The sequence below is a fragment of the Balaenoptera physalus genome, assembly GCF_965194825.1.
Source record: "Balaenoptera physalus genome assembly, chromosome: 10".
In the NCBI taxonomy this organism is placed as follows: Eukaryota; Metazoa; Chordata; class Mammalia; order Artiodactyla; family Balaenopteridae; genus Balaenoptera; species Balaenoptera physalus.
The window spans coordinates 15,346,341-15,365,935 of NC_138889.1; the positions used below are offsets into that span (position 1 = coordinate 15,346,341).

Consider the following 19,595-nt stretch of genomic DNA (forward strand, 5'->3'; position numbering starts at 1 on the left):
GCTCAGGCACAGCCATCGGCCTGCCCATGGCCGGCTGCCCCGAATAGTAGTCTGTATGCGGAGTCTCTCAGAGTCCCTAGGACAGGTTTTGAGGCCCAAAAGGAGCGGGGGAGGGGGAAGAGTAGATCTTTACAACATCAGAGATGGGAGGGATCCCAGGGACTACTTGGACAAGTCTCCTGATTATCCTGAAGGGGAAATTGAGGACCAGATCGGGGAAGTGATTCGCTTAAGGCCACATGATGAGTCAAGGACAATCCAGGATCTCCCGGCTGGCTCCAGGCCGCCTGTTCTTCCCACAGTCCACACCCAGTCTGAGCCTAGCGCTCGGCACAGCAGCCCACACCAGCCCAGGCTCCTGCCTGCCCCTCCCCAGTGGGCTTGAGTTGAACAAAAAGAGGCCCCCATGCTTCTTGTAAGGGCACAGTTTTGAAAGCTGAGGTTCAGAGAGGGAAAGTAATTCTCCCAAAGTCACACAGTAGGCTAATGACAGAGCTTGGTTTTAGTTGCCATTCCAAGTCCCATTCCACACCTCAGTAGGGTGCCTTTCCTCATGCTGGTTTGTATATGGTCCATCTTAGGCCACTTGTCTCCCTCCCATCTTGCAGGTGTTGTGTCTAAAAACCTTCAGGTGAGAGGAAGCTGGGGCAGTGCCTGGTGGGATATGGGTTGGGCAGCTGGGTGCACAGGAGCCTGGGTCCCCACTGAGGTCTCCTGCTCTCCTCCTTTGGCACTTCAGGGGCTCAGAATGTCCATGCTGGCAGGGCTCTGCAGGCACTCTTCTCGGATGGCCGTGGGGAAATTGACCCTGAAGCCCGCCAGGTTCTAGTCACTCCTGGCTGCCTGCTACCATGCTGATGTGCAGGGCGCCAACCACCTTTTAGGACAGGCTCCGGCCACCCAGTGGTTGAGAGCTCCAGAGGGCCATGGGGAAGGAAGCTCATCTTAGAACTATATCCTGGCATCGTGACATGGCCCATAAATTTGGTCCTAAAACAGATTAGCCTAGGACCCCACTCCTCTGCAGGGCTGAGAAGGCCTCTGTCTGGAAAAGGGAGAAAGACAGTGGGAGGGAGGTGGTAGGAGTAGATGAGTTGGGAGTAGGTAGCCTGTAAAGCAGCTTCTCCTTTTCTCTGGCAATAATGACTTTGAGAGTCCACGAGGTGCTGGGAAGGGGGGCAAGTGGACACTGGGTGCTCAGCTTGGCTACTTTGGAGTCCATGAGAGGGGCTGTCCCTTACAGCCTTGGCAAAGTCACTTTTATCCCAACTGCAGCTGCCTCTGCTTCTCAACTGCGACAGATTCCCTGTAAACAGGTGGCATAAGGACTAGAACTGTTTGCCTCAACAGACTGAGACCCTCCTGTGGGCAAATGGGCAAAAGAAGGGGGTGTGTTCCTCCTGGAGGGGAAGTGTGTGTCACAGCTGATGGCTAATACAGCGGATGGGGCTGTGGCCACAAGGAGAGGGATTCGCCTTGACCCATTCTGCCCCAGGGCGAAATATTAGGGCTGGCGGACAGAGGCAGATATTGATCCAATGGAATTCAGAGCTGTGCAGAGGGTTGAGCTTCTCTGAGGCAATAAGCTCCCCATCCCGGAAGGTATTCAAGCATAGCTTGGGGGTGTTGTCGAGAAGATTCATATGTCAGGGCATACTTTTAGATGCTGTCTAAATTTACTGACAATGGCCCTCTGCAGCCCTCATTTTAGGATTCAAATGATAGAAGTAGGATTAACTCTTGCTTGCCTGAAGATAAACAGGACACATGAATGGGCAAACTCCTGTCCCTCTGCCTTGTTACTCAGTCACGCTCTACCCTAGGCTGCCTCTGCACTCTTCTACCTGCTTGCCCTATTCATCTTTACCCGACTTAGCAATCGTGGTGGGGAGAGAGTAGGTGGTGAGCCCCTATTCACAGTGAGAAATAGGCCAGAAGAGGGTGGAAATTTGGAGTTAGGAACCCTCAGGAACTTCTTTCCAAAGATCAGGCCAAGTCTAACTTGTATCCTTGGCCCTCCAGCTGGGGCAAAGCTTCCCCTGTCCTTCAATCAAGACCGTAGAAAATGGTGACAATCTTTTCAGCTTTCTCCTCCCTTCACCCTCCCAGCTTTGTCAAAGTCTTCAGCCTTCCCATCCTTGCCCCATAGCACGCTCACACCCTGTGGGCTCTCCACAGGAGCTGATGCTCTTGGGAAGGGCTGTGGGATGGGCGGGCTCATATCCAGCCTCAAAGGGTTTGGAGGGTGGGCCCGGGGTGGTGGCAGGGTGAGTGACAGTCGGCTAGACTAATCAGGATGACCATCATTTACTGAGTAGCTACTCTGCCTGGCCCTGAGCTCAGTATTCAATGTGTATCAGCTGACAGTACTCAGGACAACTCCCCAAATATGCATTCTTTTCTCACTTTTACAGATGAGGAGACCTGTTATATTGTTATGTGTACACTCAAGGTGACACAGTTAGAAAATAGCAGAGAATTCAAACCCAGGGTGGAGTGATGCCAAAGCCATCAATCACATCAGGCAGTGAATGGGAAAGGGCAGTGGACTGGCCTCTTGCGGCCCAGAGACCTAGGAGTGGGTGGGGGAAGGGTGACTGGGAGCCAATCTCAAGATGACCGTGGACAGCTAGAGATGGGCAAAAGTGTTTGGAAGCAGAGGCAAAGGTTTCCCAGTGGGTCTCTAACATCCACCTCCTGCCTGGCCTGGCCTCTGACCCCACAGCTCTGTGCAAACAGCTCTGGCCTCCCGCTGGCCACCCTCTCCTCTCTTGGTTTCTGAAAACCTATAAAACCTCTTCTTCACCTGCTGACCAGTTGTCTCCATCCCTACCCCTCCTCCTCGGCCTGTGTCTCACTCCAGCTTCCCCAGGTTCCCCTTCATTCCAGGCAGACTGTCCCCTGCTCCCATGCTTCTTCCCTTCCTCTTGGTCATCTCTCCTGACCTTCTGCCCCTGCCATATCTCCTCTTCTACTCCACATCCTCCCTCTCCTCTCACTTTGCAAGAGCCACTGCTCTCACACTAAAATGTTCACAGCGGATGGGACCAGAACACTCGGGGAGCCCTGCCTGGCGCTCTGCACCATTTTACTGCTTCTGGTTTGGTCAGTCTGTCCCAGTGCCCAGTTCAGCGGCAGGACCAGGTCTACGGTTCCAGGAGGACATCTAGCCATTCAGCTGACTAGGCAGTCCCCCTACAATGAATGACAAACCTTCCCAACGCCTCCGACCCCCAGCCCTCCTGAGCCCCCATCCTCCCATGATGGACAAGCAGTGGGGCATGGTAATCCATGAAACACAGAGGTAAACACAGCTCTGGGGTGCTGGGTAGGGTGTCTGAGACCCTGACATGGGGCTTCACGCCCTACCCCAAAGTGGCCCAGAATAAAGGGATGCCCAGGACTCACCCCATCTCTGAGCTGCAGTGAGGGAAGCAGATGCCTGCTCCTGGAAGGGGGCACATGCCCCTCTCCAGCTTGGGACTGTCCAGTGAGCATCTCCCTGGTCAGAATGTTTTAGCTCCCTCCTCCCTCTGCCCTCCTCCTCCCAATGAGCTCATCTGTCTGGGGCTCCCCACCCCCCTTTGCCTGAAAGGATGTTTGGAAAGAACCTGGCAGAAAACAGAAAAAGAGGAAGGGAGGGATGGAGGAGGTGACTGCCTACCTGCCTGCGCCCAGAGCCCTCAGGGAAAGTGGAGATGGGCGAGGAGGGTTCAGGAAGAGTTCATCGCTACTCCAAGTCGCATGCGAGGTGGGCTGGGGAGCAGCGGGCAAGGTGGCCAGTACTGGTTCCTTGCTGGGCTGCTGAGCCACGTGCCTGCGGGTTGGTTGGGTGCATGCTGCCCTGTTAACCCCCTCAGCACCTGCCAGACTTCAGTGGCTGCTGAGACTGTGGCTGAGGCAAGTGAGCACCGAGCTGGAGGGCAGGAACGGTGAGTCGGGATGGGCAGGGAACAGGTGCATTAGAAGGAGGCTCCCAAACGCCTGGCCAGGTAGCATCCACCCAACCCCAACCCCAGAGGCAGAAGGATTTGGGAGCATTCAACCTTAAGTTACTGTATGCAGAGCATCTCGGCTCCTGCAGTTCCAGTGCCCTGAGGTTGGGGCCCTGTTTATAACTGGGTTATAAGCTCCTGGTGTCGATCTGAGTGATCTGAGGTCAGAGGGAGAGGGGCTGGGAGGTGGGGGCATGGTGGGGGGGTGGGGGAATCCCTGCAGAGCCCCCTCTTCTCTGCCTCTCTGAGCCGGGTCAGCGCGGTGGTCGGCCAGCTCCATTACCTGCAATGCCCCGACAGGAGCCGCGAGGGCTTATGGGGGAGGCGGAAAGGCAGGCAAGGGCAAGGGCAATAGGGGAGCCAGAGGAGGAGGAGGTTCCCTGCCAGGCTCTTATTACTTAGAAGGAACTCCTCTCAGAATAGCTCTGGAGACCTCACCGGAGCTCTCCCTTCCTCCCCTGCCGGGGTCTTGGCTAGCTTTCTGAGAATTGACAGGGGATGGACTCCTCCATCTACCCGCCCCAGGTGGAGGTGGAAGGTGGGACCGCCCGCAGGGTTGAGTACCTTCCTGGGTAAAAGCATCTCCCGGAGGCTGGGAGCTGGAGCTCTGCCCCCATTTCTGCCAGTGCCACTTCCCCACCACACACTGAACCTCATACCTGCGCTCCTTCCTAGCTCCCATCCTGCTCCCCTGAGGGCCGGGGTGGAGGCGGAGGGCAGGAACCGAGAGGCTTGCCTGGTCTCAGAGAGGACTGTTGGACTAACTGCTTCAAAGAACCTGAGCCCTCCCCCGCACACCCATCCCCCTGGAAAAATCTCCTTTCCCCTTAAATCTAGGTCCTATCTCCTCCCACCTGAGAACAGCTTCCTGGCAGCTCCTTGGCTCGGGGTCCAGTCCCTCTCTGCATCCCTGAAAACTTGCTCTTCAAGGTATTTCTGAGCCAGGCTGCCCAAGACCTGAGTGTACAGAAACCCCCCACCACGATTCCAGCCTGCTGGCCACAGCGGGGGGCTGTGTCCAAACCACTATCCTGCCCTCTAGGGACCTCCAGCAGGAGGAGGAGAAAGAGCCAAAGTGCCCGTCCTTCTGATCGATGGACAAGGGTTTTGAGAATCTTTGAGGAAAGTGCTCTCTAAATGTAGAATTCCTCTAGCCGCTAATGTATCTTTCAAGCACTTTTTCTGCCCAACTGTGGAGCCCTCCTGATGTTCTTTAGAGGAAAGCTGGGGGTGTGGAGGGAGGGAATCAAATAATGGGGGAAGTTCTAATTCTGACTTTAAGAATCACTTTCTCTGTGACCTTGGGCCACACATTCTACCTCTCTGGGCCTGTTTCTTCATTTGGGAGGCGTGTGGGTTTCCTAAGGACCCTTCTGGCTCTAAGAATTGGTGAGAGCAGCGAGGCAGCTGAGAAGATGGAGGGCACGGAGGAAGCTGGCACCTTTTCGTGTCACCAGGGTCTAAAGATATCCAGGGAGTGCTGTCCCCTCCCTTCCCCTTTCTCTGGGCAGGGGTCACTTTCCTTCCTTTTGGCTCACCTCCTGTCTCAAATCAACCTCCGGCTCTGAGAAACATGACCCCTGCTGTAAAAATAAAGTAGGCAGTGTGGATGTCTGGCCCTGTGGATCTAGTGTCTGGGACCTCCTGGAGAAGGAGGGGGTAAACGTGCAAACTTGGAGACAGGAAGAGTCTTAGGCTTTTTAGGGCCACAGACCTCTTTGAGAATAACAAGAGCTAAAATGTACTGTGGGCTGACCCTATGCCTAGAACTCCGTTAGCACTTTTACGTGTGATAGTATCTCATCCAGTCTTCATAGGTCCACATCTGATGTTTGTGAGGCCCGGGGCAACTGCACAAATGATAATTACATATATGTCTAAATATAAGTTATGAATCACGATAACAGAGTGTTAAAACTCATCTATTATCCTCCACCTTTGATGAATTTTCCTCAGTCTTCATTTTAAGGCCAAGCCCAAAAGCCATTCCCTGGCCCACTCTTCCCTGGTCTTGCTGGGACAGGGGCTCTCATGCATGCCTGGGAACCCTCCACCTGCATGTCAAGTGCCATCCACTTCCCACCCTCTGCAAACAGCTGCCCTTTGCCCACTCCCTTGGCCTGTGGGTGCACATCCGGCATGGGCAGCTCCTGAGAGGATTGACCCGGGGAAGAGGCCTGCTCGGAATCGGGTCATGTGAACAGGGAATTCCAGGGTCCCGGATGTTCGGAGCATGGTCTAGAAGGGGAGGTGTATAGACTACCCTCCCTTCTGTCCCAGGAACCACTTTTCCAGTGAGGAGGCGTAGGGCCAGAGGAGGGCCAGAGTGAGGCCCTCCAAACTCGGGATCCCAGGGCTGAGGCCCCTTTGCCCAGGTCTAAGGGTGGCATCGCTCTTAACAATTGCATGAGGTGAATATCGTCACTTTCACCGTATCACAGATGAAGCTTCTGCAGAAGATTGCGTAACTTGCTCAAGGTCATACGACAATAAATGCTGGAGCTGGGACTTGATTCCCCAGTGCCTAACTCCAGAGCCCCTATACCACTCTCACAGCTATACTGAGCAAGCCTCTCTCCTGGAAAAAAAGAGAGACATTCAGCATTTCCAGTACAACCTCAAGGGGTCCATGATCTCTGAAGCCCACCAGGGACCCCAGGTTAAGAAGGTGGGCGGTGCGGGGGCAGTAGCAGAGGTCAGGCCATGAAGTGGGAGCAGGTTTCCAGGTCTGAACCAGCCTCCAGACAGGCAAAGGTTGGAGGGTCAGGACTTCAGACAGGACCTGTGGTGGTGGGAGGGGGCTGGGATGGTTGGGAAGGGGCTGCTGAGGAGGATATCAGACATGAGTTACCAAACCACCCCAAATAGCACTACTCACTTGTAACTCAAGAGGGTCTGGGAAAAAGCCCTCGGACCTGGCTGTGACCCCCAAGCCCAGAGGCCTGCCCTGGGCTCCTCGACCCCCACCCCAAAAGGGAGGCGAGGCCAAGGGAGTCTTCCAGGATTCTGAAGGACTCAGGACACCCTTGGAGGGGGGTAAAAGGGGAGGGTCTGAGGGGGTGGCCTAGGTGGGAAAAATGAGAAGTAGGGGCGCCGCCGGAGGGTGAAGCGGGGCTTGGACCCGATCGGCGGTGTCTGGCCGATTCTGTAACCAGGAGCATCATGATTTTCGAGGAGTCCATGAAGCCATGGGAGAGGATGGTGGGCGGTGGCGGGGGCAGTTTACGGTTGGAAGCCGGGTTCCCGGGACCCTGCACAGCGGGGCTCCGCGAGGCTGCACACACGCGGGTCGGCGGCCGCGGCGGGCAAGCCCGCACACGCCCGCCGGCTGCTGCAGTGTTGGCTGCGGGCATCCGAGCGGTCCCTTCGCGGCCCCGGGAGAGGGAGCCGCTCCCCTACTCGTGTTCCCCAAAGCCGAACATCACAGCCTTCCAACACCCGAAAAGCTCCATCTCTACTCCTCCCCAAACTATCCTCCTAATTGGCAGCTCAGCGCACGGGGTGATGCGCGCGGCTGAGGGCGGCCCTGCAGTGCGAAGCCGCAGCCGCCCAGCCCGAGCCGGAGGGAAGGCAGGGGTGGTGGTGGCGGTGGAGGGGGGGGGGGGGCGGTGCGGCAGGCTCCCGGGGCTCGGGGACCACGAGGCGGGGAGGCCCCGGGCTCCGCGGCGGCCACCGCCCCTCCTGCGGCTGGAGCGCTTCCAGAGCAGAGGAGCAGCGCCGCTCGCCTCTGCACTAGCTCGGAGATCCTCCTGCTCTCCGTCCTCCTCCTCGGGCTCCTCCTTCTCCTCCCCTTGCTCCCGCAGCCGGCTCCTCCTCTCCCTCCCTCCCCCTCCTCGCCCTTTCCGCGCCAACTTTCCCGAGCCCCGGCCGGCGGCGCAGAGCTCCCCGGCAGCCTCGGGGCCGACTGCAGACCGAGGGCTGCGAGCGCGGCTGTGACCTGGGTACCCTGTCCCCGCGCCCCTGGTGCGCTCCGCGGAGAACAGAACGATGCCCGGGGCTGGGCACCGAGGCGCAGCCCGGGCGAGATGGCTGGGCACTGGGCTTTTGGGTAAGGCAGCCCTGGCTTGGTTTCTTCTGCCTCTTCCCCCCCACCCTTCCCCCACCTTCCCCCAGAGGAGGAGACACTTAGAAGAGCAGCGCCTTGGACGGGGTGGGCTTTGGAGTGCGGCCCGGAATGAGCATCGCGGCTACCGCTTCTTGCCGGACGCGGGGCTCGGACTGCTGAGCTCCCTGGGGACCGTGCGCCGTCCCCTGCCCCATCCGGCCAGCCAGCCCCGAGATTAGTTCTTTGCTGTCTGTGGTGCCTTCAGCCCCGGGCTTCTAAAGCTGAATCTTGGGGCCCAGAGTTCGGAGGTTTAAGCGTGCTGGGGGAGGGTGTCTTTGCCTTGGGCGTAGGGGATGCCAGGTGGGTTTGCATCCCAACCTGTGATTGTTGGGATGCTGGTTTCTGCCTCTGCCCAGAGCCGTTTGCAACTTGGATGCTTGTTACCCAGGCAGTAGCGTGCACCAGTTGGGGGTGGGGGAGCTCCCCTTCCTCCTGGTCCTTTTTCTGTTTGACTCCTCTGCTCTCTACTTCCTCCAGTGCCCATTGCCTTCCCTGCAGACTGGATGGGGTTGGAGGGACTTGGAGGACAGTTCAAGCCCCTATTTATTTATTTATTTATGGCCGCGCCGCCTGCTTGCGGGACCTTATTTCCCTGGCCAGGGATTGAACCCGCGCCCTCGGCAGAGAAAGCGTGGAGTGGTAACCACTGGACCGCCAGGGAATTCCCCAAGCCCCCTTTTAGGAAGGATCTTACCTCTCTTCTTAGGTAAAGATTCCATGAGGGTGGGGGGGAACCTGTTTAACCTGCTCCTGGCGCTTCATTTTTGGGATGAGTATGAAGACGGAGGGGGCACATCCAGAGGACACAGAAGGAACAGATTATTATCTATTAATATGCACACGATAGTTTTGAGAGTCAAACTCCAACAGATTGGGGGATGATATTTATTAGTCCAGAATGTAATCGCCTCATAAATCATAGCTGGATTTCAATGTAAGCCGACTCCATCTCCGGCACCCGCACCGCTTCCTGTTTATATTTGTCAGATTTGGCTTTTGGCAGCTGCCCCCTCATCGGGTCAGGCACACCATGTAGGCATTTGGGCTGAAAACAGGGAGACAGAAGTCTTTAAGGGCGGTCACTGCTGCTTCTGCAAATGTAAACTGCGTGCAGACCTGTCACGTTGGCACCTGGTGGAGGAGGGGGGGATAGAGTATGTCTTGCACTCAGGAGCCACTGATTTTATTACATCCCCACAACTGGATAGAAGCCACTGGTGTTCTCTCTTGTACCTTAGGCACAGATATGCTGGTTTCACAGTGACCCTAGGAAGTGGGCCTCTGTGAGAACTGAGGCTCCTCTTCATGGGCTGGGCACAGTGCCACTCTACACTAGCTGCCCTTCACCCCGTCCCTGATCAGCCCGAGTTCCCACTGTGGCCATGGCCATTTTATCCTCAACTGCAAAGTTGAGGATAAAATGGGTGCCAGTCCCTTCCTAAGCATGTAACTGGTAATGTATGTGTCCTACCCACCCCTTCCTGTTCCCTGATTTGCTTAATTACTGTGATCTCTGTGTAATTATCACTTGTGAGGGTGCTATGTTGCCCCACCCTCTTTCCCTTGGTATGTATTTATTAAGGGCTTGTTTAATGAGAAGGCAGTTAAGTAAGGAGAGGGTGCTGAGTCCCACTCAGAGGAAGGAAAAGGAAAGGGTAAGTAAGGAGTTCATGGAGAAGAGGATGGGAAAGGGGGGAAATGGAGAAAGACCCCAGGTTTGAATCTGGAACCGGGGATTTGTTCTTCTTCTGGAGATGCAGGCCTGTGGGGTCTCCCAAGCCCTAATGCCTGCCGTGGCTGGTGGGACCAGCATGCTAGGTAGACCCCAGGTACAGATCCTCCCACTTTGCCCTGTTGCTGTGGGTGTAGGGCTCTCTGCATAAGCCACGGGCTGGCTGAACCAACGCACCCGTTCCGTGGCCTGCAAGAGGAGGGGTGGGCACTCTGCTTGGACTTGTTTGCAAAGCTGGTTTTGTTGAGCATCCAGTGTTGTCTCAGGGGCATGTTTCTATCCCGGCAAAGCCCCTGGGTGTGGGCCGGAAGGAGGCAGCTTGCCTAGGGAGAGGGAGCTGAAATCTTTCCTCTGTCTCTGGGTCCAGGGGCCTTCCTGCCTCAGTCTTGCCCCCCTCCAACCCCACGGCCCCCAGGGCCTGCACCCCAGGAGGGGTCTTGTCCTGCTGACCTCGGCCCACTTTCTGCCTCCCAGCTCTAACTTTGAGCCTGTCTGACTCCCCCGGGGTCCAGAGTGTATCAGCTTCCTTATTAAAGTCAGCTGTGATTCCGCCTGCCCTGCCAGGAGAGCCCTGGGAGCTAAACTTAGAGAGGGCACCACGCTGCCCCTCTTTCCTCCCCCCACCCCAAGGTGGGTGTCACTGTCCCCGGATGTGGGAAAAGGTGGCAGAATGTTTCCGCCTTGGCATTTGCCTTGGAAGGTCTGATGGTAGCCCTGAGATCCCTGCTGGTGTATTTAATGGTAACATTTGCATGTACCAAATACATTTTTACTTTAAATGGGAGGCCTGAGTCAATCCTTAGACAAAACCGCAGCACCCAGATGATATAGGAGGGGGCCGATCAGTAAATAGCAAAGAAAATGGCTGCTCTGAGAGTGGCTCAATGGTTAGGGTCTTTCAGTGAGCAAAGGCAAGGCTTAGGGGCTTAGGATTGAATTCCACAAGATCATGAGTAGGAGGACTTGTTCATCAATCCCACGATGCCAGAAAGAGGCCCTCAATCTGAAAAATACACAAGAAATTCTAAAGAGTTTAGTTTGGGACAAATCAAAGGAAGTCCTTCTTTATCTAAGGAAATAACCACATGGAAATAATTACCTCCAAGAAGTAATACAAGGTGAAAGTATAAAACAGCGTGTGAATGGCCTGGAGGTATTGTTGACTGACACTGGTCATTAAGTTGGGGTGCCTTGATTACATCTAGACCTGTGATGGGGGCCAGCTCTGTCTCTCTCCCTCCCTTTAAACACTATCCTTCTCTACCTGCAGAGTGCCCAGGCCAGAGGATGGACTCATTGAAGCCCTTCTTGTGTTTTATAAGCTCATGTTTTAGCTTTATACCAAGCTCAGAAGGTAGGAAAGACAGCCATCCCTGGTTTGGGGCTATGGCACCTCTGACTTTCTCAAGGTCAGCAGGCAGAATGGGGCCTGCCTTGTGTCTGCTGACCCATCCACCCTGGCTCGGTCGTCCTGCTGAAGTACCTCTCGGGGTCCTCTAGTGGATTTATACCTGCCCCTGCTCCCTCCTCTCCCGTCAGCGCAGGCTCACAGGGGAGAAGGTACAAGAGGCAAGCCCCTGGGCTTTCCTGTGCACGAGTCTCCCAGACACAGCTGGCAGGACTTTTGCCTGCTGGGAGGGCGTGCTGTGGAGAAGCCAGGCTTGCTCAGCCTCTCTGATGCCTTAACTCGGGCAGGGCTCTGAACTTCTCCGTGGAAACGTCTCTGCCTTTCCTTTGTCCCCTCCAGGCTACGATGGAAATGGCAATGCTTCACTCTGGGAGTCGGGGAGTCCCGAGTGTACTAGAGTTAAGTCATCCACATAGGCACACACTAATCAGGCAGAAATGTGCACTGTCATCAGACAGACCTTAAAGAAATACTTTTCTCCTCTGTTCTGGACTTTTTTTTTTTTTTTTTTTTTTTGCTTCTATTTAAAGCAGTCAAGTAATTTCACTTTTGATGTGTATCTTTGGTGCTCTTGGATAGCCCATTCTGGCTGAGGCTGGGGAGAGGGATTTGGCCCCTGACTCGCATTCCCCGCCACCTTCCCCAGGATCCCAAGCACTGGAGGCTGGCGGTGTGGTGATCCTTGGAGCACGTGCTCAGGCCCCGAGGGAGCGCTGTGGCCATCAGGAAGCTGCCTTCTCCCGAGAGCTTCCCCGTCACGGCTCTGCACTCTGCTTCTTGGTTTGCGGGGGCGGTAGGGGGTGAGAAGCAAAGCTGGGGTCTCCGATCAGAAGGCCATCTTCTAGGCTGGAGGGTGGAATCTCATGTCTGGCTCCCGTCCCTAGACCTCTGGGGCAGGGGGTTGGGGGAGGGGAGAGATAAAAAGAAAACCAAGAGTGCTAAGGAGAGCTTGGCCCTGACAGCACTGTTCTCTTGGAGAGGCACCGTCACAAAGGGGGGGACAGCAGAGTGCCGTCTGTACACTGCTTATTCCACTCATCAGTTGTGTGGCCTTGAGCAGGTTAATCTCTCTCAGCCTCTTTCTTCATTTTGTATGTTGGGGATAAAAATAATAACTAACTACCTCATAGGATGATTGTGAGGATTAAATGGGACAGTGCATGTAAAACGCCTGTCCTATTTTATAATAGGTGCTCAATTCAGACTCACCATTTATTATGTGGCCCTGGGCAAGTGACTTAACCTCTCTGAGCCTCAGTTTCATTGCCTGTAAAATGAGAAAAATGATACCTACCTTTTGGCATTCTAATAAAACTTGGAGTTAACAGGTAGAAATCCTCTTGCATAGTGCTTCTCAAGGTGTCATCCCTGACCACAGCATTCCCTGGGGCCTTCTTAGAAATGCAAATTTCCAGGCTCCATTCTAAGTGCTAGATCAGAAACTCCCGGGGTGGGGCCGGCAGAGCTAGCTGTAATTGCCCTCCAGGTGATTCTGACACTCTGTGAATTTGAAAGCCACTGCTCTAGAACAATTCCTGGCACAGAGGAGCCGATCAAAGAATGAAGGCTAATTGAAATGACCTCTCAGCACTAACTGGAACCCAGCAGGTGGGAAAGCCCTGCTGTTTTAGGATGTAAAGAAGGACTTTCTTGCTTTGGGGCTTTGGGATGCTAGAAATGTCTCTTTTGGACCTTAGGTAAGTCACCTAACCTCTCTGTGCTCAGTTGCCATGTCTGTAATAGGGAGGTATTACCGTACACCACTCATAGCATGGATGTGAAGGTTAAATGTGCCTGGCACATAGTAATTGCTGAGTAAAGATCAGCAGTTGTTGACAGTGGCAGGGGCTCCTGGGCACGGGGTGTTATTTCTGAGTTTCGTGGTAAGAGCAGTCCACTTTGCCTTCAGAAGTGAAGTGGACGTGAAGAAGCTGAGGAGGGCCCTGAGGGCAGAGTTGGGCTGCCAGCTTTCCTTGGAGCTCCTCTTATTTATTTATTTATTTGGCTTCGCGCAGCACATGTGATCTTAGCTCCCCACCGCCGGGGAACTCCCCCTCCCCTATTTAAAAAGCATTGACCAGGTGGCACCAGGCATCATTATCTCATGTGGGCAAAACAAGAGGAAGCTGGTTTATGATGTAGCATGAGGGAATTAAGTTTGACAAAAGAGGTCCTTCCCTGAGAGTGAGGATGGCAGAAAGAGCAAGGTTGGTGGCCTTTAAAACAAAGACTGACCCTGGCTGTCTTGGGAACCAGAGCAGTTCTGGGAATTGCCTTTCGAGCTGGGAGCTGACCTGGCCCGAGAAGGGTTCTCAAGTGGCTCAGCCACTAAACCCAGTCAGTTAAGCCAAGTTTCCTCCCATTTTGGGGTCTTGGTTGTCCTGTCTCTAAAATCAGGCAGTGGCAACTTAGTGTCTGTAACATGGATCAGTCTGGATCCTTTAGCTCTTACACTCTGGGAGCCCTAGGCTGGAGGTCCAAGTAGTGGAGAGAAATTACAGTCTGGGGAGAGATGCCGGGGAAACTTTGGCATTGGAGTTGGTGCAGCCAGATGGATGCTCTCAACTGCCCACTAGCCCTGGGGTCAGACCCCAGTTCAGATTTCAACTGCCTCTAGAAGTTGTATGACTTTGGCCAAGGCACAAGGCACTTTGCTCTTCTGAGCCTCATTTTTCCCACCTGTAAAATGTGATTAATAAGACCACCTTACAGGTGTGAGGTGAGGGTGATATGAGATTACTCACACATAGCCTTAGCAAGCATCCCGGCCCAGGAAAAGGTCATTATTCTCAGGGTCACTGGAAACCTGAGAAGGACTCCCTCTGAGTCCTCACCCAGGGTGACCCTGGGTGCCAGTTTCATCTAGGGGCAAGGAGAGCTACTCTCTAATTCCGACACCCCTCTTCCCCATGACCTTGAGGTACGGTGGACTATCCTCAAGGACTTTGTAGGACAGGAGGACCAGGTTCCCTTACAAGAACTCATGAGGCAGGGCCCGGAGGCCACGAGTGGAAATTCACGATTGCCACCTGCTCAAGTGGCAGGGGTGGTATTGATGCAAGGGTGTGGGAAAGAAGCAGGGGCGGGGGTGTGGGGCTCGGGGGATATTCCCAGGACAAGAGGCCGCAGTGGGGCTGCGGGGAGTTGCGGGGAGGATGGGCCACTTCGGGTCAGACGGGGACGGAGTGTGCAGCGCCCTCTGCAGGCACCCCGCTTGCGTGCACCCGGTTGCCCGCAGTCGACCTCCACAAAGTGTCTTCCGCCCTCACTTTCTCTGCGTTATTGCTTTACCCGCTCGGTTCTCGCTGCTGCCGACCGATGCCCAGACGTGCTCTGTTGCACGCCCCCCCCCCCGCCCCCCCGCCGGATGCCATCCCGGTCCGCCGTGTCTCCCTTCTCCTCTCGGGGTCCCGCGCGGTGGTTCAGCAAGGTCCAGCGGGAGGCGCCCCTCTGCCTCTCCGCCCCTTGGGGCCGGGGGAGCCGCCAGGGTCGGTGATGAGTGGCTGCTGGGCCGTGTCCAGGGACCGCGATGGCCGTTTTCCTCTTCTTCACCTCACGGGACCCCCTCAGCCTCCCAATACCCCACCCCCAATCCCGAAAACGTAACGGGGGTGCCGCGCACAGCCCTCGGGGAAATTCGCAGCGCGAACGGGAGGCGCGGGTCCTGCACTTGCGGGTGATGCAGGGACCGCATCCGCAGGTTAGGGGGCGCGGACTCGCGGCACGGAGGCAGGGCCTGGTTTTCCTGGGTTGGGGTGACTCCTGGTGGTCACTTAGAATGCCACAAGGGCTGCTAACTGGCTCGGAAGTCCATCCAGCTCAGGCCAAGCGGGAGAATGAATCACGGCGGTGGCCCAGGCAGTGTACGTTGAAGTAAACAGAACCATCTTCCTGATATTGACACCAAGGGTGACAGAGACCTCCCTGCCTGACCAAGCCACTCCACCCTATCTGGGAGGTCCCTTCCAGGGCTCCAGCCTGGAGGTTCCGATGGGGTTTTAAGGGAGGTGGTGCCCCTCACACAGGTCTCTTCCTGCTCCCTGTGTCCCTGTCGCTGGAGGTATCTGTGGGAAAGGCCACTACCATCTACGCTGTCAACGGCACGGAGATCCTGCTGCCCTGCACCTTCACCAGCTGCTTTGGCTTCCAGAACCTGCGCTTCTGGTGGTCCTACAACAGCAGTGATACGTTCAAGATTGTAAGTAGGCGGGGAAAGGACAGGACAGCTCAGATCCTCCTCCCTTCCTTGTCGCCTCACCCCTGCCTCCCATCCCAGGCTCTGGTCATTTCTGGACTGACCCCACGGTGATGGTCCCCAGGACCTTTTGTCACCTTTTCTCCCAGTATTCTTTTCGGAGCCTGTCTAGAAGGAACTAAGTGGGAAGGATGCTTAGATTGTGTTGCCAGAATTTGGGGTCTGTTGGAATTCTTGGCTAGAGTCTTCTGTCTGGTCTGAAGAAATACCTGAAACTTGGTTAGCTTGTGCAAAAATTAATACTTTAATGTAAAAAACAGGAGAGACAAGACCTTTGGAAGACTTGGAGAGGGGGAATGAGAAGAGTCCAAATCGGAGGAGGGCCGGGGAACAGGCCTTGGAAGGATGGGAGGGCAAGCTGGAGAAGAGAAGGGGCCAGGGCTGTGGCCACGGGTGGGGATGGAGCAGTCAGCAGGTGTTTATTGAGTACTCACTCTGCAATCTAGTAGGGGACCAGAAGTCACAAGAGACTAACTCTGGATGTACCCTGAACTCAGAGGGTACCGATGCACAGTGCTGTGGGATTGATCCACGTCCTGATGGAGGGTCAGAATTCAGGCAGATGGGATGTGGCGTCAGCAGAGGCTGGGGGGAGTGACAGAGGGAAACGAGTGTGGTATTTGCAGGATTCGTTACTTAAAAGGCTTTTATGAAGAGAACAGTAAAAGCATGCTCCATTCTAGGGAGACCTTAATAACAGAAAGTGGGTTTAGCCTGAAGCCAGTAAAATCCAGGTTAGACAGGCAGAGCTATCGATACTGGAAGGAAACCACTGGGGGAGGGCTCTTCCTGGACCTGGGCAGGGAGATACCCAAGGAGTGGGCTGGAGTGATGTCATGACTCTCGAAAGGACCTTGATTCTTTCTTGGCCACCTCCTTGCTCCCCTCTTCCCCCCACAGCTCATAGATGGGATTGTGAAGAATGAGAAGTCAGACCCCAAGGTGAAGTTGAAAGATGATGATCGCATCACTCTGGAGGGCTCTGTGAAGGAGAAAGTGAACAATATTTCCATTCTGCTGAGGAACCTGGAGTTCAGCGACACGGGCAAATACACCTGCCACGTGAAGAACCCCAAGGAGAATTATCTTCAGCACCAGGCCACCATCTTCCTCCAAGTTGTTGATAAACGTATGCAGTAAGGGCTGGGACAAGGGCAGTAAAGTTGGAAGGACGGGGGTGGGGGTAGGTACCCAATTCAGTGTAATGATGAAATGCACCACGTTGGTGTTTTCTTTCGCTTTATGCTTTCAAGAGCTACTGGAGTTACATCTGGAAGCTTGAATAACTTAGCTTGAATACTTATTCTGCCCCTGAATAGCTTGTGATATACACTTAGGCCTTCTGAGCCTTGTTTTCCTCATCTGTAAAATCTGCATTCGCTTAGGGTTGTTGTGAGAGTTACAGAAGCTACATGGAAGCGTTTTGTAAAGTTCTCCGTATGTGCTGATTATTACTACTCTTGTGTATTCTGTTAGCGACAGCCGATTGGATGCCAGGCATCAAACCAAAAAGTGCTATGAATGATACACAGTGTTCTTTCTCGAGGAATTGACAGGTCAGGGTAGGACAGAAGACAGTTAAACACATAATTGAAACAGGGGCAGAGCATGTAGAGGCACAGGTAACAGCTTGATAAGAATGATCTCTCCCTCTGGAGCTTAAGTCCCAGTTGGTGGGGTTTCAGTCCGACACAGGCGAAACAGACAACGAGGAAGCATGTGATGAGGATGTCACATGATCCCAGACACTGGAGGTGTTTAGGGAAAGGGCTGGAGGAGTTAGGCTGGGTGGGCATCTTCGAGGGGGGAGCCTGGAAGGCTAGGGAGGTGCAGAAGCAGAGAAAAAGGAAGGAAACCTGCTTAAGGATCCTGATTGTGCTGTTTCTTGTGTGCCTGGGGGTCCACTGCTCCCTAGATGGTGTGGAATTTCTACAGGGGAGATGCTCATGATTCTGGAATTTATGAAGTTAGAGCCATTAGGATTCTCAGGTGGATTGGATGTGGGGGTTTGAAAAAAAGAGAGGAGTCAAGGATGACTCCAAGGATTTGGGCCAGAGCAATTAGAAGGATGGAGTTTTCTCAGCAGAGATGGGGGAGACCGTGGGTGGAGAAGGTTTGGGAAGTCAGGGGTTCAGTTTTCAGTTGAGGGAACTGAGGCTAGAAGAGTTAAGTGACCAGTTCTAGGTTACCACCTAGTAAGTGACCATGGAAATCCAGACTACCTGGCTCCAGTGTCTTCTGATCACATAAGAGATGTCACAGGGAGATTCTCAATTTTTTCTGCATGGGCAAAGGAGACCTAGAAAGAGGCAATGAAAGTCTCATGTTTGAGGGTCAAGTCAAACCTGGGTGCTGTGGTCCCTGAGTCTGAGTTATTCCAGAACTTGTGTGGGTGTCTGCGGGAGGGCATATGTGCAGAGTGTCAGGGGAGAGGGCCGTCTTCCTGTTATGCCTTAGCCTGATGGATGCCATATTCTAGCTTCTCCTGCTTCCTGCCTGAGGTAGGCATGTCCCAGATGCCCAGGTTGGAGGCTCTGGAGCTGTTGGGCTGCCATGGTCCTCCAGGTGACTCCTGCTCCCCTTTTCCACCCCCCTTCTCCCCCTGCTCTGGCCATGAAGTGGAAGAAGTGGACAACACAGTGACACTCATCATCCTGGCCGTTGTGGGCGGGGTCATTGGGATCCTCATCTTCATCCTGCTGGTTAAGAAGTTCATCGCCTTCATTATCAAGAAGACTCAGGAGAAGAAGTGAGTTGACTCCTGTCCTCCCACCAGCCCACCACCCACTCTCATATTATGGGTGTTCCCAGCATCTTCTCATCCACCGTCATCTACCCCTATCTGCCTTCATCCTTCCGTCTGTCTCCTAATCCCATCCTCTCTTTCTAAGTCTCCCACTCTCTTTCCTATCCCTGCCACCCTCCTCCCATCTTCCAGCCCCATTCCTAATCTCACTTCCTTTTCCCCATCCTCCCAGTAGGTGTTTGTTGAATATACTGACTTCACTGAGAACATAAATACAACCCACTTGCTCTTCCTCATTCCCCTGTCTTCCTGCCCATCCCGTTAACCTCTCTCTATTTGTACCACCTCAATCTAAAGTCCTACCAAAGGCTTTAAGATGCCTTTTTTTTTTTTTTTTTCAGATCAGGGAAAATATAACATTCCATGTACAGAATTTCTAAAATGGGAAGATCCTTCTAGGGTGATGGGAGTATCTTATTGTGAAATTCTGAAAATCCTAATGAGGGAGATAAAAACAGTCTGAAAAGGCTGATATGGCTGCCTAGGAAGCCCTAGGATAAATTCAGGTATAAATCAGATATCTGTAAGAGGAAGGGGAGGAAAGATGGGGAGGTACAAAGAGTGCGACCCAGGCCCAGAATTGCCAGAACAGGCAGGCTCCAAAATTGAATGTTGCAAAACCAGAGCAGGCAAAAGGCATTTGAAAGTTGTGTTCTTGGCAAGAAAGATGAGATGAGGCAGGCCTGCCATTGGAGCAGAGAGGGTGAGAGTAACAAGGAGAGGAAGAGAGAAGGGGGAGATGCTCTGTTGGTGTTGGCTTCATTCTGCTCTGTTGAGAAGAAGGAATTAGGCTTGAAAGGGCAGAAATTCCACTGGTAAGAAGGGAAGGCAGCTGAAGGCAGGGAGGGACTTTAGAGAACGGCAGAGGGGGAGGGGGAGCAGGGAGGCACTGGTTGAGATGATGAACTCTTGGGTTGTCTGCCTGTATCGTGGCCAGAGGCTGGGAGGGTTTTGGAGATCTTGAGAGGGGCCAGGAGCATGGAGCTGGACCAAATTCTGTTTTTAACAATCAGTCTTACTATTGATGGCGAGCAAATTTGGAGAACACGTTATTCAACATATGGTTTAAAAGCACTTAGAAAAGAAAACAGTGATCCTTGGGAGCCACCACAAGTTCATCAAAAACAAGGCAGGCTAACATTTTCTTGTTAGCACACAGCTGGATCAGGAGAACGCTATAGGTAGTAATACTTCCTGTCATTCATCGCATGCCTACCATGTGTTAGGTACTCCACCAGGCATTTTTTTAATAAAATATGTACAATTTTATTTTGAAGTTGAGCAAAGTGAGGTT

General features: G+C 53.9%; 1 protein-coding gene across 1 annotated transcript in view; it reads left to right on the forward strand.

Annotated features, from left to right (window-relative positions):
• Positions 1-7,695: 7,695 nt before the first annotated feature.
• Positions 7,696-19,595, forward strand: part of SCN4B (sodium voltage-gated channel beta subunit 4) — an 18,154-nt gene continuing 6,254 nt past the window's right edge. The window contains exons 1-4 of the mRNA XM_082411179.1: positions 7,696-8,043; positions 15,266-15,438; positions 16,396-16,624; positions 18,115-18,244. Of these exons, the coding sequence (XP_082267305.1) occupies positions 7,983-8,043; positions 15,266-15,438; positions 16,396-16,624; positions 18,115-18,244 (593 nt within the window). The 5' untranslated portion in view covers positions 7,696-7,982. The remainder of the gene's footprint in view (positions 8,044-15,265; positions 15,439-16,395; positions 16,625-18,114; positions 18,245-19,595) is intronic.